The 22,544-nt window shown below is 37.1% G+C and overlaps 1 protein-coding gene across 1 annotated transcript in view; it reads left to right on the forward strand.

Moving 5' to 3' along the window:
* Positions 1–22,544, forward strand: part of MSH4 (mutS homolog 4) — a 99,689-nt gene that overhangs the window by 14,289 nt on the left and 62,856 nt on the right. Inside the window, exons 2-6 of the mRNA XM_055402888.2 lie at positions 2,282–2,461; positions 9,508–9,668; positions 11,157–11,267; positions 13,939–14,054; positions 14,965–15,138. Coding sequence (XP_055258863.2) covers positions 2,282–2,461; positions 9,508–9,668; positions 11,157–11,267; positions 13,939–14,054; positions 14,965–15,138 — 742 coding nt within the window. The remainder of the gene's footprint in view (positions 1–2,281; positions 2,462–9,507; positions 9,669–11,156; positions 11,268–13,938; positions 14,055–14,964; positions 15,139–22,544) is intronic.

Here is a 22,544-nt window from a genome sequence, read left to right on the forward strand (position 1 = left end):
ACTCAGTTATGTCCAACTCTTTGCGACCCCATGGACTGCAGCATGCCAGGCCTCCCTGTCTATCACCAACTCCTGGAGTTTACTCAAACTCATGTCCATTGAGTTGGTGACACTATCCAACCATCTCATCCTCTATCATCTCCTTCTCCTCCTGCCTTCAATCTTTCCCAGCATCAGAGTCTTTTCTAATGAGTCAGTTCTTCGCAATGGGTGGCCAAAGTATTGGAGTTTCAGCTTCAGCATCAGTCTTTCCAATGAATATTCAGGACTGATTTCCTTTAGGATGGACTGGTTGGATCTCCTTGCAGTCCAAGGGACTCTCAAGAGCCTTCTCCAACAACACAATTCAAAAGCATCAATTCTTTAATGTTCAGCTTTGTTTATAGTCCAACTCTCACATCCATCCATGACCACTGGAAAAATCATAGCCTTGACTAGATGGACCTTTGTTGGCAAAATAATGTCTCTGCTTTTTAATATGCTGTTTAGGCTGCAGTCATCATCTGCAGTGATTTTGGAGCCCCCCAAAATAAACTCTGACACTGTTTTCACTGTTTTCCTATCTATTTGCCATGAAGTGATGGGACCGGATGCCGTGATCTTAGTTTTCTGAATGTTGAGCTTTAAGCCAACATTTTTACTCTCCTCTTTCACTTTCATCAAGAGGCTCTTTAGTTCTTCTTTGCTTTCTGCCATAAGGGTGGTGTCATCTGCATATCTGAGGTTTTTGATATTTCTCCCGGCAATCTTGATTCTAGCTTGTGCTTCCTCCAGCCCAGCATGTCTCATGATGTACTCTGCATATAAGTTAAATAAGCAGGGTGACAATATACAGCCTTGACGTACTCCTTTTCCTCTTTGGAATCAGTCTGTTGTTCTGTGTCCAGTTCTAGCTGTTGCTTCCTGACTTGCATACAGGTTCTCAAGAGGCAGGTCAGGGGGTTTGGTATTCCCATCTCTTTCAGAATTTTCCACAGTTTATTTGTGATCCACACAGTCAAAGGCTTTGGTATAGTCAATAAAGCAGAAATAGATGTTTTTTTGGAATTCTCTTGCTTTTTTGATGATCCAGCAGATATTGGCAATTTGATCTCTGGTTTCTCTGCCTTTTCTAAAACCAGTTGAACATCTGGAAGTTCACGATTCACGTATTGCTGAAGCCTGGCTTGGAGAATTTTGAGCATTACTTACTAGCATATATCTTGAGGAAACCAAAATTGAACAAGACACATGTATCCCATTGTTCATTTTCTGTACTATTTATAATAGCTAGAACATGGACGCAACCTAGATATCCATCAACAGATGAATGGATAAAGAAGTAGTACATGTACACAATGGAATATTACTCAACCATAAAAAGGGATGCATTTGAGTCAGTTCTAATGAGGTTGATGAACCTAGAACCTATTATACAGAAAAAGAAAGATAAATATTGTATTCTAACACATATATATGGAATCTAGAAAAATGGTACTGAAGAATTTATTTACAGGGCAGCAATGAAGAAACTGATACAGAGAATAGACTTATGGACATGGGGAGAGGGGAACAGAGGGTGAGATGTATGGAAATAGTAACATGGAAACTTACATTAGCATATGTAAAATAGATAGCCAACAGGAATTTGCTCTATGGCTCAGGAAACTCAAACAGGGGCTCTGTATCAACTTCAAGTGGTGGGATGGGGAGGGAGATGGGAGGGAGGTTTAAAAGGGAGGGGATATATGTATTCCTATGTCTGATTCATGTTGAGGTTTGACAGAAAACAACAAAGTTCTGTAAAACAATTAGCCTTCAATAAAAGATAAATAAAAAAAGAAGGTAGTATCTTATACCAATAGGTAAGTAACTAAACAAGGAACTGAACCCAGGTAAGCCTAAACTCTCTTTTTACCAATTACCTGGGAAGAGAGAGTTTCAATGAAGATGTCAACAGAGGAAAAGAAGTATAATTACTATACAAAGGTGTATTTGAAGCTTAGAAGGTAGTTTGTAATTAGCAAGAGTAATCTCAGTGAGCTTACATAAGAAAAAGCTATATTAGTGAGAACTTTTCATTATATTTTCAGTTCAGTTCAGTTCAGTCGCTCAGTCTTGTCCGACTCTTTGTGACCTCATGAATCATTATATTTTAGTACGATGTTATTTATGGTAACTTTGTCATAATTTGTTATATTAAAAATCATTATCAGGTGAAGTTTTTTAGTGATTATAGAGATTGTATACCACATTGCATAATTCTGAACTTTAAACTGATATTAAATTTTTTTGAATTTAGGTTCATATTTTAGAAACAAAAGATCTTTTGCAGAAAACACACATGCATCAAACATTATGCTTGGTACAAGCTCATCCTCTGCACGAGATAGTAATCCTCAAATACTAAAATCTCCATTATGTGCTGGAAATCCCCAGAGATCAAGTTATAAAAGTTGGACACCACAAATGGGATATTCAGGTAAAGTAAGTGGAATATTGACTTAATTGACCTTTGAAACTTTTAAAGTTTTATAAATTATATATTAGAGTAATTAAGGTAGTATGAAATTATTTGAAGCTAATATGGAAGACTGAATAATAATCGTCAATTTAGCCATATCTACAATTTGATGCTAGATTAATAATGCTATATATTTTGTGATATTGTTTGTTTAAAAATGCAGGTCTAAGTTTTCATCATTCTGACAAAAAAAAGTAGAAGAAAAAGTCCTTCCTTTTATACATATTTGCTTAAGTCTAAAGGTGGTCCTATAATACTATTGAGTTTTTTTTAATATTTAAATTTTAGTATTTATCTAGATTTAGATTTTCTTGAGGGGAAAATGGGTGAAGTAGATCTACATGTGTAAGCATCATTTAGTTACAGGTCTATGGCTATATAATACAGGGAGCCCAACCCTGAGCTCTGTGACAACCTAGAGGGGTGGGATAGGGGGTTGGGTGGGTGGGAGACTCAAGAGAGAGGGATATTTGTATACTTATGGAGAAGGAAATGGCACCCCACTCCAGTGTTCTTGCCTGGAGAATCCCAGGGACGGGGGAGCCTGGTAGGCTGCCGTCTATGGTGTCGCGCAGAGTTGGACACGACTGAAGCGACTTAGCAGCAGCAGCAGCAGCATGGCCAATTTTAGTTGTTGTGTGTCAGAAACCAACACAACATTGTAAAGCAATTATCCTCCAATTAAAAATTTAAAAAATAAAATGTAATTTAAAAAGGTATATAAATGTATAGATTTATAAAATAATGACAAATTATTTTTCTAAGTGATTCTACTAAAGTATACTCTTACTGGCAGTATATAAGAGTTCTTGTTGATCTATATCCTACCCAGCATTTGGTACTATCAGACTCCTTAACATTTAACAGTCAAGCAGTTGTAAAATTCCCTGATAGCTCAGTTGGTAAAGAAACCACCTGTAATGCCAGAGACCCTGGTTCGATTCCTGGGTCAGGAAGATCTCCTGGAGAAGGTATAGGCTACCCACTCCAGTATTCTTGGGCTTACCTGGTGGCTCAGCTGGTAAAGAATTTCCCTGCAGCATGGGAGACCTGGGTTTGATTCCTGGGTTGGGAATATCCCCTGGAGAAGGGAGAGGCTACCCACTCCAGTATTCTGGCCTGGAGAATTCCATGGACTGTATAGTCTGTGGGGTCACAAAAAGTTGGACACGACTGAGCAGATTTCACTTTCACCTAAGTATAGTCTGAATTAGCATTTTGCTGGTTATAAATTAGGTTGATTATTTTTCTTAAATGTGTATCTTCTTTGCTGGACTATAAACTCTATGAAGACAGAGACTGTAGCAGTTAAAATCCAGTCTGAAGTAAAACTATACAGTGATTTAAACAGGAAAGATTTAATATAAAGAATTATTAAACCATGATGGAAGAATAACTATTGGATATAAGAAAACTCTGTGAGGCACCCTAGGGCTGAGGGGGCTCCTAAGAGGTCACACTTGAAAGTGGCCCTCATCTGGGTCCCATTTCCAAGGTTGGAGTACAGATATCTTTGGAGAATGTGAATAATGAATGGCAGTTTCAGTAGTGCCTGCAGATTTGCCAGGTCAGAGCTGGTCTGCTGTCCAGGGCGAACAGGAGGCAGGTGGGGTGGGTGAACTACTATAACTGGTGGCTAGCTGTGTAATGGGTGTGGGCTCTGGTGTGTGTTGGAGGCCTGGAGTACACAGTCTTCCTGTTGGGAGGGTTGACATCAAGAGGACTGTGGGAGGCAGACTTGAGGAAAGAATGAAAGAGCCAAGGGAATTAGTATGGGCAGGAGGCCTGGAGTGCAGGATATGTGTATTCAGAGGGCTGAGGGAAGGTTGTTGCCATGCCATGCTGTAGCTGTGTGATCATGAGTACAGCACATTCTGGATGTGTAACTGGGCGCATCACCACCAGATGTCCTCATATCTACACTGCTGACCCACCATACTGTAGCAGAAACTGCAGGAGAGGCCGTCATCCTGCAAGGTCCCTCCAGTGTCCTCAATTGAGAAAAATTAACATTATGCACGCTTTAAGGAGAAATACTTAGAGCGTTTCTGTCCATTATTGCAGAACTTATATTGAAGTGTGAATTTGGAGCTAAGTGACAATAAATTGATAGCTGCCATAACTCCTTTGGCTACAGAGCTTCTGTATATGTCATTCTACACACATCTGGATTTTTTTGACAACAACAAAATGACTTTATGTTTCTACCTAACAGAAAGTGTATATCTGTAATTACAAGTGAGGGGGTTCTCACTCTTCCAAAGTGAGAAAATTCATAGTCCCAACAGTCATTGCATATTAATTATCTCAAATTCAGTTATGGTCCCACAGAATATTCTGTTACTTAAAGACTAAACCTCCATTAAGTTGTGAATAAGCTTTTTAAAAGTGAAAAGAGAGAAAAAAATGGTTAGTTTGTACAAATAAGCATGCATACATAGAGATAATATCCAAAGCTACTGCAGTTTTTGTTTCTGTAATTGGTCATGATGTTAGAGTTGATATATTTGGTTTTCTTCTTCCACTACTCATTTTGAATTTCCCTAACTTGCAGCAGTAAGGGTGGAATGACCCAGACCTTCATTCCTGAAGGATCTGAGTCCTTAGCCATTCTGCCGTTTTTGCTTGCTGTAGTTTTCCTTTAACCTTTACTATTGGAAATATTAAGACTTCCCTGGTGGCTCAGATGGTAAAGTGGCTGCCTACAATGTGGGAGACCCAGGTTCGATCCCCTGGAGAAGGAAATAGCCAGCCACTCCAGTACTCTTGCCTGGAAAATCCCATGGACAGAGGATCCTGGTAGGCTACAGTCTATGGGGTCACAAAGAGTCGGACACAACTGAGCAACTTCACTTTAACTTTCACTTTCAAGGGGTGCCTTAGCAAATCCCTGGGGTTCCATTCATAGTCCACTTTGCATTCTTTGCGTATGACAGCATAATATCCCCTTGGCAATTAGGATTGACCACACCTTTCATAGATAACTCCCTTTTTTTCTTATTGTTTCAGTAGCATAAATAAGGAGCCTAAAATGGACAGGTGGCAATTTCATCTTCCAATTCAGTAGAATCATTGTTAGGTTACCTGGTGGAGTCAATAACCATATGGAGACTAAGATCTCAAAACCAACAGCACTCAACATTGCCAGAATGGGATACAAAAATTCTCTGGGTGGGTTGGTAGGCATAATAGAGTCGCCACTCCTACATTCTCACATTGATTCTTGGACCTGTGTATTCTAGTTATGAGGAATACAGGATCTATGATTCCAAGTGTAAACTGCATCATGTAAGAGAGAATCCCATTTTTCAGGGTGTTGCCTCCCAATTGACATTGAGTCTTCAGTAAGTTATTCTGCCTTTAGATTAAGTCAGGCATGTCTGGGTGATGGGTTATGTGGTATACACAGTTGATTCAATGGGCTGTAGCCCGTTGATACATTTTTTTCTTTTGCTGTGAAGTGAGTTCCTTAATCAGATGCAATACTGTGTGAAATGCCTTGATGGTGGATAAGGCATTCTGTGAGTTCATAGATGGTGACAGTGGCAGAGGCATACAGAAAACAAATGGATTTTTAAGTGATGTTCAATTTTGATAGTAATTTTAAAAAATAAATATTTAAGCCTCAGTTCATTAAAACAGATGATAATAATAATAACAAAGATAACAATACATTGCAGGAATTAGTAATGGTAAGGATTCAGTAAGATTGGTTTTTCTCATATACTGTTGATAGAATTAAAAGTCGGTACAATATGAAAAGAAATTTGGGAATATATGTGACATCCTTTAAAAGTTTTCCTTTGTTCCATCCAGAAGTAATTTGACTTCTAAGGAGCCAATTTAGGGAAGTAATATGAGACCCAGAAAAAAGCTTTATGTACTATGATGCTTATTTTAGTATTACTTATATCAGAGAGATAACAGTGCAAATTTTTTTTGTTTTAAGTTTAAGGGAAATGTCTTCTTCAGTTCAGTTCAGTTCAGTTCAGTTGCTCAGTCGTGTCCGACTCTTTGCAACCCCATGAATCACAGCACGCCAGGCCTCCCTGTCCATCACCAACTCCTGGAGCTCTCTCAAACTCATGTCCACAGAGTCGGTGATGCCATCCAGCCATCTCATTCTCTGTCGTCTCCGTCTCCTCCTACCCCCAATCCCTCCCAGCATATGACTCTTTTTCAGTGAGTCAACTTGTCTTCTTAGTATACTGAATTTCCAAGTACTGAAACTTGATATATAGTTTCCAATTAAAAATGAAAAGATTGTATTTGATTGCAGAACTTAAACTGACTTCTGTAGATCTAATATAAACTCAATCACCAAGAATAACCAAAAGCCTTCATGGCAAAAAAGGTTCTGAGATTTAGACACATAGATTTTTAAATGAGCTCTTAAGTCGACTACTGACTAAGATAGCATAAATGTGTAAATAATTTTGTAAGTGTTGTAACAGAAGAATAGAAAAGAAAAAAGGATTCTAGATTAGAGAGGGAAAGGAGGGAAGAAAAGGTATATTGAAAGGTTAAAAGGGAATAAAATACAATTTTGCTTCTTTGAAAAAAGGTCTTAGATATGTTTAGTGGTGTGACATTTTTAATCCATGAATAATGGCCTTATAATTTCATATGCTTTATAAAGCTGTTCTTTATTACATTGAATTCTTCTAACAACATTGTTTAAAATGTTTGGTATTTAAAAAAGTTAAACTACTTACCTGAATATTTATGGTCTGTGAGGCATAAATTTCAAAATCAGTAATATATGTAGTGGTTAAGAGCACCAGGTCTGGATTCAGACCACCTGTGTACAAATTCTACCAGTTCCATTCAAGCTTCAGTCTCCAAAGAAGTAAATGGAGAAATTAATGATGTCTATTGATAGAATCAAATACAAAATAGATCTTAATCACCTGGATAACCTCGATGGTGTGGTCACTCACATGGAGCCAGACATCCTGGAGTGGGAAGCCAAATGGGTCATAGGAGGCACTACATAAACAAAGCTAGTGGAGGTGATGGAATTCCAGCTGAGCTATTTCAAATCCTAAAAGATGATTCTGTGAAAGTGCTGCACTCAGTATGTCAACAAATTTAGAAAACTCAACAGTGGCGACAGGACTGGAAGAGGTCAGTTTTCATTCCAGTGCCAAAGAAGGGCAATGCCAAACAATGTTCAAATTATTATACAATTGCACTCATTTCACATGCTAGCAAGATAATGCTCAAAATCCTTCAAGCTAGGCTTCAGCAGTGAACCAAGAACTTCCAGATGTATATGCTAGATTTAGAAAAGGCAGAGGAGATCAAGTTGCCAATATCTGTTGGATCATAGAAAAAGGAAGGGAATTCCAGAAAAATCTACTTATGCTTTATTGACTACACGAAAGCCTTTGACTGTGTGGATCACAACAAACTGTGGAAAATTCTTAAAGAGATGGGAATAACAGACCACATGACTGGCCTCCTGAGAAATCTGTATGTAGGTCAAGAAGCAACAGTTAGAACTGGACACTGGTTCAAAATTGGGAAAGGAGTATGTCAAGGCTGTATATTGTCACCCTGCTTACTTAACTTCTATCTGAGTACATCATGTGAAATGCCAGGCTGGATGAATCACAAGCTGGGATCAAGACTGCCAGGAGAAATATCAACAATCTTAGATATGCAATCTTAGATATTTCAACTCTTTAATGGTTGAAAGTGAAGAGGAACTAAAGAGCCTCTATATGAGTGTGAAAGAGGAAAGCGAGAAAAGCTGGCTTAAGACTCAACATTTAAAAAACTAAGATCATGGCATCTGGTCCCATCACTTCATGGCAAATAGATGGAGAAATAGTGGAAACAGTGACAGACTTTATTTTCTTGGGCTCCAAAATCACTGAGGATGGTGACTGCAGCCACACAATTAAAAGACCCTTGCTTCTTGTAAGAAAATCTATGACAAACCTAGACAACAAATTAGAAAGCAGAGACATTACTTTGCCAACAAAGGTTCATACAGTCAGAGCTATGGTTTTTCCAGTAGTCATGTATGGATTTGAGAATTAGACCATAAAGAAGGGTGAACGCCAAAGAACTGATGCTTTGAAATTGTGCTGGAGAAGACTCTTGAGAATCCCTTGGACTGCAAGGAGATCCAGTCCAACCTAAAGGAAATCAACCTTGAGTATTAACTGGAAGTACTGATAATGAAGCTCCAGTTCTTTGGCCTCCTGATGTGAAGAACCCAACTCATTGGAAAGGATTGATGCTGGGAAAGATTGAGGACAAGAGGAGAAGGGAGCAACAGAGCATGAGATGGTTGGATGGCATCACTGACTCAATGGACATGAGTTTGAGGAAACTCCAGGAGATAGTGAAGGATAGGGAAGTCTGGTGTGCTATAGTTCATGGGGTTGCACAGAGCTGGAGATGACTCAGCGAATGAACAGCAACAATTAATAGAATCATGGTGACAAAATTAATTCAAGTAAAGAACTTTGAACATTCTTGGCACATTAGTAAAATATCCAACCTTATACAAATATCTAGTTACTACAGTTTGTAGCTGTGTTATGTTTTATACTATATAAAATGCTTTTGTGTATATTATCCCATTTGATCCTTTCAGCTACCTCTTCAGTCAGATAGGGCAGTTATTACATTGTATTTTGTGATTTTTGATTACTTATTATGAAATAATTTGTTCAAATACATATAGCTTTTAAATGACAAAATAAGATAATGTTTTCTTATCCCAAATTTAGTGTTTCTTTATGATTTCATTTCAGTAAAATGCAAAATAAGACAATGTGTAATTTATTATTTCTAAATGTGAAGTTAAGTTTTGGCAAAATGGAGAATTAACATTTTTAATTGGTCTGGATATGGAAAGATTTTATTTTGCTGAGGAAAACAAGATTTTTTCTTGGATATTACAACTGCCATTGATTTGGTGCTTTGAGATCTTATGAGAAAGAACTACAAAGTATTATGTTTATATTTTCTTTCAGCAGTTTTGACAGCTACATCCTCATCTGCAGTTTCTGCACACTCTCCTTCAGTTATTGTAGCTGTTGTAGAAGGGAGAGGACTTGCCAGAGGTGAAATAGGAATGGCAAGTATTGACTTAAAAAGCCCACAAATTTTATTATCTCAGTTTGCGGACAATACAACATATGCAAAGGTAAGTATTTATACTCCTAGAAAATGGTTCATCTAGAGGGTACTTTGAAGATTTTCAAGTCAGTGCTTCCTTAATTAGTTTACTTTTTGTTAGAATAATGGTTATTCATTATTGCACCAATCTAGGTTACTCTGAATTAAAATAAACATTTTTTACATCTGATTTTAATTTTTAAATATTATTTTGTTCTGAAATAACATGTTTTGCTGTTATTTGAATATTCCAAATTACTATTAATGTTGAAAGGTTGGGGGCGGGAGGAGAAGGGGATGACAGAGAATGAGATGGCTGGATGGCATCACCGACTCGATGGACATGAGTTTGAGTGAACTCCGGGAATTGGTGATGGACAGGGAGGCCTGGTGTGCTGTGATTCATGGGGTTGCGGAGAGTCGGACACGACTGAGCTAATGAACTGAACTGAACTGAAATGAATAATTCCTGGACTTATTCCAAAAATAGCATGTATCATAATGCTATCTCCAAAGGGTTGTTTCCACTGAAATGTATTTTAATTTTATTTTCTAGAAATAAGGGAGATTAATAAGGGAGACTGATCTAAAAATAGTGTTTTAGATCAGTGATAATTTAGTCCCTCAGCTTCTTGACTTCATTTCCTATCATTAATTTGGGCCACTGGTCTGTTGTCTTGGGAATGTGTGACTTGTCAGGTACAGGAAGTCTATTCCTAATCTCTATTTTCTAAAAAGTTGTTTGACTCGAATTCTGTTATGAAAGAATATTAAATGCTATGTTATTTTTAACGTTTTATTATTCTTTATTTCTTTCTCTCATTCCCCTTTTTGGTGCCCTAGTATGTAGATTTCTTTACTCTACCTAATAATTAATTTTTTAATATACTTAACAACCTAAATGATATTAGTACTATGTATCTGGGTATTTTACATTTCTTTGCAATTTAAAAATGATTGGATAAAAGTTTTCTTTTTAAACTTGAATGTTTGACATATTAAGAATTTTTGTGTCTAGGATAGTTCTAATTTACCTTACACTGTGAAAAGCATCAGTCATAAAGCAGATGTTTCTCATCTGTGTTTCTGTACTTTTCAGCTTCTAAGCTATACCAGTATGGCCATACTGATTGGGTCACCATAGTTAGCTATTGAATGTTTGTGTTTTTCATGGAGATGAATAAAATACTGAGTAGATGATTTTATTTAAAAAATTGTTTTTAAGGAATGCCTACTCGATAAGTTCAAATTATTTGGGGGCTTACAGCTGATACAAACTATTGTGAGTAAAATACAGCCTATGTTTATGATAATATATTTATAATTTTATAGAATGTATGTTTAACATAGCACCATTAGAAATATGTTTAACTGAAATATATAATTAGGACAGTAGTAATTTTGTATATCTCTGAATTAATTATAAGCACTTATCTCTCAGAAAAATATGAAACATTTTTGGTTTTAGAGACTCCTAAGCCTCCATTTAAGAGATTATTTATTCAAACAATTTTAGGTGATCACTAAACTTAAAATTTTATCGCCTTTGGAAATAATAATGTCAAATACTGCTTGTGTTGTGGGGAACTCAACTAAGTTGTTTACTCTTATCACAGAAAATTTCAAGGTAAGTGATTTTTTTATGCTCAATAGTAACATTCAAGATCTTCATATTTTTAAAAATCCATTTTATAATATATTAAAGAACAATAATTTGAGTAACTTTATATTTACCATAAAGTACTCACTAAGTACAAGTCCTAAGCTAAGGGACTACTGCTGCTGCTGCTGCTGCTGCTAAGTCGCTTCAGTCGTGTCCGACTCTTTGTGACCCCATAGACGGAAGCCCACCAGGCTCCCCCGTCCCTGGGATTCTCCAGACAAGAACACTGGAGTGGGTTGCCATTTCCTACTACATATAATTAGTAGTGGGAAAGATTGAAGGCAGGAGAAGGGGACAACAGAGGATAAGACAGTTGGACGGCATCACCGACTTTATGGACGTGAGTTTGAGCAAGCTCCGGGAGTTGGTGATGGACAGGGAATCCTGGCATGCTGCAGTCAATGGGGTCGCAAGGAATCAGACACTACTGAGCGACTGAACTGAATACATGTAATAAAGATGTTGAGGAATTCACTTATTTAATTTGGTACTCTTGATATACTTTGAAAAAAGAAAAATGTTTTAGGTAATAAGGGGGTTTTCCAGAGTATACATGAGGCAGAAAAGTAACTTCTTCCTTCCAATGGCCATATATGAATTCAAGAGAAGGACCCTGAACTGTTACTATTTTGTTCATGCTCCCACATGTTATATTAATCTCCTGGTCATTGACTTTTTGCTGTGGGGCACAGAGCACTGTAATTGACAGTCCTAAATGGATAGAGCAACATAGAATGTGGGATAGATGAATCCTCTGAAGGTGAAAACAACGTATATCTACTACCCTTGAGATGTAAGGTGATATAGCTTAGTGCTTAAGAACAGATGAGTCAGACTGTTGTGGTTTCAAATTCTGATTCTAAATGACTGTGTGCAAGTTAAGTTGCTCAGCGTTTTTCAGTTCAGTTCAGTTCAGTCGCTCAGTCGTGTCTGACTCTTTGCAACCCGATGAACCGCAGCATGCCAGGCCTTCCTGTCCATCACCAACTCCCGGAGTTCACCAAAAGCCATGTCCATTGAGTCAGTGATGCCATCCAACCTCTTTAAACTTCAGTTTTTATTTGTCAGTAAAATAGGGACAATAATAGTATCTACCTCCTAGAGAACTGGTATTTTATATCAGGTAATCAGAAATGGTCTCATTGGTGAGGTTTCATTCGGGCAAGATCTTGAAAGGAGTGAGAGTGAGAGAGCCATAGAAGTATTGCATGCATGCTTAGTCACTAAGTCTTGTCCAACTCTTTGTGACCCTGTTGACTGTTGCCTGCCAGGCCCCTCTGTCTATGGGATTTCTCAGGCAAGAATACTGGAGTGTGTTGCCAATTTCTTCTCCAGGGTATCTTCCTGAACCAGGGGTTGAACAGGTGTCTCCTGCATGTTCTGCATTGGCAGGCAGATTCTTTACCACTGAACCACCTGGGAAGTCCTATAGAAATACTGAGTTGGCCAAAATGTTTGGTCATGTTTTTCATAACATGAAAAATCCCAACGAACATTTTGGCCACCTCAATATTTTGTATGAAAGAATCATAAGCAGAGGGAAAAAAAAACAATGTTATTATTGTTGTTAACATTATTATCACACTTACCATAAAAAGATCTCAATTAAATAAACAATATGAAATGGAAGAAACATGGACTTTGTAGTCAAAGAAATCTAAATTCAAGTCTGAGCTCTGGCATATGTCAATTCTTTGGTATTAGAAAAGTTACTTGGCTTCTCAGAATTTGACTTAGAGGAAAATTGTAGATAAATATGACTTATGTCATAGAGTTATATTGGGAAGATTAAATGAGATAACTGTTCAAACAATCTTGAGACCTATCAAATTCCATACCTACTTATGACTTTATTTTTTCAGTCTTACAACTCTTTCAGAGTCCATTGCTAATATATTGCCTTTTTTACCTAATACTTTTATTCAAAATAAGCAGACCTTTTATTTTGCGACTGCATGCTTTTTAAATTTTGTTCTTTTTAAAAAAGTTCCATTATCTCCTTTTCTTTATTCTATAAATTAAATTCACCTCGTGTAGATAGTATTTCATAGATTTGATATTTGGAATTGGTATTTTTTGCTTTCCCAGCTAGTATATTATAATATTTACCCTCTCTCAATTATGATAATATATTTAAAGTGAAAGTCACTCAGTTGTGTCTGACTTTTTGTGACCCCATGGATTATATAGTCCATGAAATTCTCCAGGCCAGGATATTGGAGTGGGTAGCCTTTCCCTTCTCCAGGGGATCTTCCCAGCCCAGGGATTGAACCCAGGTCTCCCGCATTGTGGGTGGTCTCTTTACCAGCTGAGCCACCAGGGAAGCCCAATATGATGCTGAATGTAAAACCTTTGTTGTTGCTGTAGAATAAAGTTAGTAGAAGTCAGAGACTTATTTTTTTATTATTGTACTTAAATTTCATGCGAGTATAGATTAATAAGAGCTACAAACTACTCAAATTCACTTAAATAACTAGAAAAACCTATTTAACTCTAGAAAATAATAAATAATGAAAAATAAGCTTTGCACAATATTTTAAGCCACCTACCCATGTATGAGCATGTGTTTAAGAAAGCAGTTTTGGGCAAGTGCATGAAACTTAAAATTTCTTTTGAAATTAAAAATTCTTTTCAGAACGTTAATTTCACTACTATCCAAAGGAAATACTTCAATGAAACAAAAGGACTAGAATACATTGAACAGTTATGCATAGCAGAATTCAACACTGTCCTAATGGAGGTTCAGTCCAAGTAAGTTAAGATTTGGGGCAAGTAGTTAGTCTCTAGTGTGTATTCCAGGAGGGAAAGGTCTTTTGTCTGTTTTGTTCTTTCCTCTATCCCTACCACCAAGAAAAATGCAGGGAAAAGTTTCATAAAACACACTCAGTAATTACTGAATAATAAAGTAATTAACTGAAATTTATACACAGGGCATATCTTGCTGACTTAATTTATATAGAATTTCTCCAAATTAGTCATAATCTATTGCCCGAATCATTGCTGCTCACTTTACTTTGAAATGAAAAGCGTAAGTAGTGAGAGCTACTAGAAATGTGAGGGCAGAGAAGTGAAACACAGGTAAAGCTGTGTTCCTATTACTTCACACCTTTACCCCTTCAAAATGAGACAGGAAATGATACTTTCGGAATGGATATTTTTTAGAACTTGGTGAACAGATACTTTTTTGAGCCACGTTGGACTATTTGTTCACTAAGTTAATCATGACGACTTTTCTCACCAAGATCTTATACATTATAGGATATATATAGGAATGAGGTACGTTCCTATACATTATGATCACCTGACTGTACCTTTTAAACCCTCAGACTTTCTCAATATTATTTGAATATGTACTTAGAATGGTACCATTGAATGTTGAATTCTAACGTGACTTACTGGGAATCCATTTTTTATTCTTTATAACTTTATTGTTTAAGTCTCAGACTTCAGAAAATTGTGTTTTTATCAACTTTTATGCTTTAGAGGTAATTTAACTTGTCCTCAAAAATGATGAACTCTTGGAGTGCTTTTTCCCTTTGAATTTAAGCAATCCTATGCAAATATTTATAATTTTGCTATTAAAAGTAAAATAATTGTTTTCCTTTATAGCAATACTTTTATTACAGAGATTTATAGTGATGTATCATCGGTTACCTTACAGATATTACTGCCTTGCAGCTGTTGCAGCTTTATTAAAATATGTTGAATTTATTCAAAATTCAGTTTATGCACCAAAATCGCTAAAGATTTGTTTCCAGGGTAGTGAACAGACAGCCATGATAGATTCATCATCAGCCCAAAACCTTGAATTACTAATTAATAATCAAGACTCTAGGTAAGATTATCCATTTTTTTATTAGGAAATATATCAGTATATTTTATTGTCATATTTTTCTATGAATAGTTATTTTATATTTTTTAAAGTTGTTCGGTGGAGAAATACTGAAAATAAACATTTTTAATATTTATACCATTGTTGCTGAACTGCTCAAATGTATTCACCAAAATCAAGTTTTAAAAAGATATTTTTACTAAGTAAGAAAAAAAAAAGCAGACAACCATTTCAAAATTAAGCAGAAGACTTAAACAGACATTTCTCCAAAGAAGATATACAGAGGTACAATAATCAAGAGCTCGACATCACTAGTTGTTAGGGAAATAGACATCAAAAACACAGTTATCACTTCACACACTGTTCAGTTCAGTTCAGTCGCTCAGTCGTGTCTGACTCTTTGCGACCCCATGAATCACAGCACGCCAGGCCTCCCTGTCTATCACCAACTCCCGGAGTTCACTCAAACTCATGTCCATCGAGTCGGTGATGCCATCCAGCCATCTCATTCTCTGTCGTCCCTGTCTCCTCCTGTCCCCAATCCCTCCCAGCATCAGAGTCTTTTCCGATGAGTCACCTCTTCTCATGAGGTGGCCAGAGTATTGGAGTTTCAGCTTTAGCATCAGTCCTTCCAATGAACACCCAGGATTGATCTCCTTTAGGATGGACTGGTTGGATCTCCTTGCAGTCCAAGGTACTCTCACACTGTTAGTATAGTTATTATTAAATAAATGGAAGATAAGAATTGGTAAGGATGGAGAAATTAGAATCCTACTCCATTTATGGTAGGGATATAAAATGGTGCAGTCACTTTGAGAAGCCATATGGCAGTTCCTCAAAAAGCTAAATTTGGCGTTACCATATGATCCAGAAATTCTGCTTCTTGGTATATATGCAGAAGAACTGAGAGTGGAGATTCAAACAGATACCTGCACAAAAGTATTCATAACAGCATTATTCACAGAAGCCAAAATGTGGAAACAAACCAAATGTCCATCAACCAGTGACTAGTAAAGTGTATACAAATAAGATGTTTGAATGGAATATCATTCAGCTTTAAAAAGGAATGAAATTCTTTCACAAGATGTATGCACCTTGAAAACATTGTGTTAAGTGAAATACGCTAGACACAAAAGGTGAAGTACCTAGAATAGGCAAATTTATGGCAACAGAAAGTAGACAGGTTATCAGGGACTGGGGGAACTGGGGATTGGGAGAGTTATTGTTTAATGGACTCAGAGTTTATGTTTGGGATGATGAGAAAGCTCTGGAAACAAATGGTGGTAATGGTTGCACATTATTGCAAGTATACCTAATGGCACTGAATAGTGAGTGTAATATGGTTAAAATGGTAAAATTTGTGTTTTGTATGTTTTACCATAATGAAAAAGAAGTTATTATGTGCAGAATACTACAATGCTGAAATAACCAGTTTTAAAGCATTTAATACAGGAAATTCAAGGGGCTACATAATCATTTGAGAAAGTGAAGTAGTTGAAAACGATAAAAATGGTCTTTGTATATGACTAGATTGCTGGTTTTATTGATTTGTTATTAGCTTCTGTTAGATGAGTATTGATGGTAAACATGAATGAAAGGGAGAATGGGAGATTGCTCATGTGTTTGTGCATATGTGTGTGTTGTCCATGCACATGCACATACACACTGTAAACATGAGGCCTTTATAAGATTTCATAATGGTTGAGGTACCTAAACTAGAATCAAAATGTCATTAGAAGATAATGTAATCAACTTGTGGTGGTGTTTATCGTAGGAATAAACCCCATAGTTTTTTTATTTATTTTTTTTTTGATTTTTTTTTTGATTTTACAATATTATATTGGTTGGTTTTGCCATACATTGACATGAATTCACCCCAGGTGTACATGAGTTCCCTCTCCTGAACCCCCCTCTCACCTCCCTCCTCCCTTTATCCTCCCTCTGGGTCATCCCCGCACACCAGCCCCGAGTATCCTGTAACATGCATTGACCCTGAACTGCTGATTCGTTTCACATATGACAACATACATGTTTCAATGTCATTCTCTCAAATCATCCCACCCTCACCCTCTCCCACAAAGTCCCAAAGACTATTCGATACAACTGTGTCTCTTTTGCTGTCTCGTATACAGGGTTATATTTCCATCTTTCTAAATTCCATATATATGTGTTAGTATACTGTATTGGTGCGTTTCTTTCTGGCTTACTTCACTCTGTATAATAGGCTCCAGTTTCATCCACCTCATTAGAACTGATTCAAATGCATTCTTTTTAATGGCTGAGTAATACTCCATTGTGTATATGTACCAAAGCTTTCTTATCCATTCGTCTGCAGATGGACATCTAGGTTGCTTCCATGTCCTGGCTATTATAAACAGTGCTGCGATGAACATTGGAGTACATGTGTCTCTTTCAATTCTGGTTTCCTCGGTGTGTATGCCCAGAAGTGCGATTGCTGGATCATATGGCAGTTCTATTTCCAGTTTTTTGAGGAATCTCCACACTGTTCTCCATAGTGGCTGTACTAGTTTGCATTCCCACCAACAGTGTAAGAGGGTTCCTTTCTCTCCACACCCTCTCCAGCATTTATTGCATGTAGACTTTTGGATAGCAGCCATTCTGACTGGTATGAAATGGTATCTCATTGTGGTTTTGATTTGCATTTCTCTGATTATGAGGGATGTTGAGCATTTTTTCATGTGTTTGTTAGCGTTCTTTATGTCTTCTTTGGAGAAATGTCTGTTTAGTTCTTTGGCCCATTTTTTGATTGTATCATTTATTTTTCTGGAATTGAGCTACAGGAGCTGCTTGTATATTTTGGAGATTAATCCTTTATCAGTTGCTTCATTTGCTATTATATTCTCCCATTCTGAAGGCTGTCTTTTCACCTTACTTATAGCTTCCTTTGCTGTGAAGAAGCTTTTGATTTTAATTAGGTCCCATTCATTTATTTTTGCTTTTATTTCCAATATTCTGGGAGGTGGGTCTTGGAGGATCCTGCTGTGATTTATGTCAGAGAGTGTTTTGCCTACGTTCTCCTCTAGGAGTTTTATAGTTTCTGGTCTTACATTTAGCTCTCTAATCCATTTTGAGTTTATTTTGGTGTATGGTGTTAGGAAGTGTTCTAGTTTCATTCTTTTACAAGTGACTGACCAGTTTTCCCAGCACCACTTGTTAAAGAGACTGTCTTTTCTCCATTGTACATTCTTGCCTCCTTTGTCAAAGATAAGGTGTCCATAGGTGCGTGGATTTATCTCTGGGCTTTCTATTTTGTTCCATTGATCTATATTTCTGTCTTTATGCCAGTACCATACTGTCTTGATGACTGTGGCTTTGTAGTAGAGCCTGAAGTCTGGCAGGTTAATTCCCCCAGTTCCATTCTTCTTCCTCAAGATTAGAATAAACCCCGTAGTTTAATATGGGTTCAATTTGGTACAAAGAATTAGTGAGTCATGGTTTATCTCCTTAAGGAATTATAGTCTGGAGGGAGGAGACATATAGCATTATAGGTCATTAACATGTACTAAGTACATCAGGCCCTCTGTAGCCGAGGGACCCACAGTTGTTTGAATTCACAGATACGGAACTTGTGGATATGGAGGACCTACTGTAGTAGGCCATTTTATATAAAGGACTTAAGTATACACGGATTCTGGTATCCGTTAGAGGTCTTGGAGTCAATTGCCTATAGAAAGGGTCGACTGTATGGTGATGAAAATTTGCATAAAAAGTGATGGGATCATAGCAGAGAGAGAAAGTTAATTTGGCTTAGTTAAGAGTAAAAGAATTATTATAGAAATGGTTTTCTAGAAGGGATAATACCTTGACTTTTCTTTTTTTAGCCCTGACATGAGTTTTGAAATATAAATAGAAGTTATCCAGATTAAGGAGTAAAAGAAGTAGTAAGACAGTGAATAAAAATTTTTGAAAGCATGATTTTCAATATAGTAATATGGTGTGTGCAAGGAAACTTAAGCTATTTAGTTTGGTAAAGTGCAGGTTGGGAGTACGTAAGCTTGGAGTAAAATCTCAGCTTTTAGTAATTAATATATTGGTAACCTCTTTTAAACTGTGGTGTTGGAGAAGACTCTTGAGAGTCCCTTGTACTGCAAGGAGATCCAACCAGTCCATTCTAAGGGAGATTGATCCTGGGTGTTCATTGGAAGGACTGATGCTAAAGCTGAAACTGCAATACTTTGGCCACCTCATGCGATGAGTTGACTCACTGGAAAAGACTCTGATGCTGGGAAGGGTTGGGGGCGGCAGGAGAAGGGGACGACCGAGAATTAGATGGCTGGATGGCATCACCGACTCTGTGGACATGAGTTTGAGTGAACTCCGGGAGTTAGTGATGGACAGGGAGGCCTGGCGTGCTGTGATTCATGGGGTCGCGGAGAGTTGGACACGACTGAGTGACTGAACTGAACTGAACTGAACCTCAGATATCAGTGAAAGGTATAAACAAATACAAATTTTAGTATTAAGAGTATTGAATAGAATACAGAGTGCTTTAGACAATTGAAGCCTTAAGGTGCTTGTGCCAGTTTCAGAGCTGCAGTGTTTAAATATTTCTGTTGCTTTGTGGATTCTTATCTTGGCTTTACTTTCCACTATATGAAATCTCCAGACATATCTAATTTTGTTTATTATTTACTTCAGTCATCAAGAACAGTTTAGATCTATCTAGGTACTGTTGGTATTACTTTTAGTAAAGTAGGAATATTACTGTATATTACTACTTTTTGTCATCCATCAGTGTAGTGACCTCTGCACCAAGTTCCACTGGATAATGGTGATCTAAAATTATAACCTTTTAAAGGAGAATGTAATTAATAGTAGTTATTCCTTTCCAGCTTAGTGAATAAGTAATATTTTTTCTGTTGCCTGGAAAAAGATAAAATAATATCTGGATAAACTACTCTGTTGTTGACTTTCTAAGTTAAAATAACATAGGGTAACATAGACAGTCAATAACTAAGGCTGGTAATTATTACAAAGGGTTTTATACTTAGTTTTACTTTGTCACATTTCATAGTTAATCATTGTTCGACCATTGTCATCATCAAACATTGCTTGAGTTTCTGCTATATATTAAATGATAGGATATTTGACCTCCAAGAGTTCATATTGTAGTTGAGAGGAGAATTGAGGTCTTTTCCCTGCCTTAAACCAAAGAATATTAGGTTGAAAGATGAGCATGCTACCTACTGAACTATCTGAATAGCTCTAATGCTTCTATGGACTTGTCACTTGTTCAGTATAATTTCCACCATTGATTTCTATAGCAAATGGCAGGTTTAGATGTGCTCCCTACTTCTTTTGTTCCTGCAAAAGACAAGTTCTCAAAATCGTACCTGTGACTTACCTATGATAAGCTTCTCCCGCCTCCCAGCCAGGGCTTGATTTGAGTAATTTCTTAAAAATATGTTTAAATTGATATACCAAAAATTTGATAGTCTGATAACTTAAATCATTTTTATTTCCTTTCTTCTCTTAACCCAAATTCAATATGTCAGTAAATCCTTTTGACTCAGCCTTTACAGTACATTCATATTCTGGGTCTAATCATTTCTAAGTCTGCAAACTTAACACCATACTTTTACTGCTCAGTTGCTGAGTTGTGTCTGATTCTTTGTGACCCTTTGGACTGCAGCCTGCCAGGCTCCTCTGTTCATGAGATTTTTCAGGCAAGAATACTGGAGTGGGTTGCCCTTTCCTCCTCCAAGTTATCTTCCCAACCTAGGGGTTGAAGCTGCGTCTCCCATGTTTCCTGCATTGCATGTAGATTGTTTACCTGCTGAGCCACCAGGGGAGCCCCCACAACCCTAATCCATACCTCCATCATTTTAGCCTGGACTACTGTATAGTTGACTCACTGGAAAAGAGTCTGATGCTAGGAGGGATTGAGGGTGGGAGGAGACGGGGACGACAGAGAATGAGATGGCTGGATGGCATCACCGACTTGATGGACATGAGTTTGAGTGAACTCCGGGAGTTGATGGACAGGGAGGCCTGGCGTGCTGTGATTCATGGAGTCGCAAAGAGTCGGACACGACTGAGCGATTGAACTGAACTGAACTGTATAGTATAATAGCCCCTAACTTGTCTCTCTGTCTTCTTCCTCTCCCTGCAATTAGTCTATTCTCAACCTGGTGGCCAGAAAGTGATCCTTTTAAACCAGAAATTGCATCTTGAAACTTAAAAGTCTTAAAAGTCTTCCAGTGCTCCTGTTACTTTTAGAATGTAATTCAGACTCTTTACCATGGCCTACAAGGACTTCTGTGTTCTGATTTCTTTCTTTCTTTCTTTATTCATTTCCCTTAATTCTTACTTTGCAGTGCTCCACCAACCTTGATCTTTCTGGTTCTAGAGCCAGGAAGACTGGTGGTAGTTTAGTTGCTAAATCATCTCCAACTCTTGCGACCACATGGACTGTAGCCTGCCAGGCTCTTCTGTTCATGGGATTCTCCTGGCAAGAATATTGGAGTGGGTTGCCATTTCCTTCTCCACCAGGAAGCCTACCTGGGCTTAAATTGCTGTTCTGTTTTGCTCCTTTAAACTGGTAACTCTTTTATTATTGTTGTTCACGTATTTGAAAACCTCAGGCAAATTACTTAATTTTCTTTGTGTTTCAGTTTCTTCCCTTATAAAATGTGGTTAATAATAGCATCTAGCTCATATATGTACATTTCTTAGAATAAGGCCTGGCATATACTTTGTGTTCAGTATGTTGGCTGTTCTCACTATCATTGTCATAATTATTCCCATCTCATCATCATCTTGGTATGGATGTCTTAATTCAACTGTCAGATATAAATACAGGTCTTTCTCAACCAACCTAACTAAAACAACACTTCTTGTCATTCTCTGTACAGTCCTGTTTGCTTGCGATAGTTTCTGTACCTGAGATTATTTTCTTTCTTTCTCTTTTATAATTCTCTAACTTCATAAATTAGAACAGAGTGATTATATTAAATACATGTTTTATCAGTGTAAAATTCTTTTCCCCCTTAAGTATGTATTATTGATATCTTGTTATTATTGATAGAATGCCACGGACTAGAACATTTTATATTAGTCGAGTATTGTAACTGGTCTATGAAAAAAAGTCATTCACTGATAGAAGAAGATGCTGTAGATTCCTGTTAATCAAAGTGTGCTTCACTGACTGACAGCATACTTGAGAGTTTATTTAAATTTTAGGTTATCAGGCCTTATCCCAGACTGAATCAGAATCCTCATGTGATTTGTATGAATATGAAAGTTTAAGAATCAGTATTGTAGATTATAGGATTGTTTTAAAACTATGTGGGAGAAGGCAAGGGTGGGACAATAGGAGAGCATAGCATTGAAACATGTTTATTACCATATGTAAAATAGATGACCAGTGAAAATTCAATGCATGAAGC

This window comes from Moschus berezovskii, chromosome 4 (assembly GCF_049115385.1).
Source record: "Moschus berezovskii isolate FMDL1 chromosome 4, NW_MosBer_1.0, whole genome shotgun sequence".
Classification (NCBI taxonomy): Eukaryota; Metazoa; Chordata; class Mammalia; order Artiodactyla; family Moschidae; genus Moschus; species Moschus berezovskii.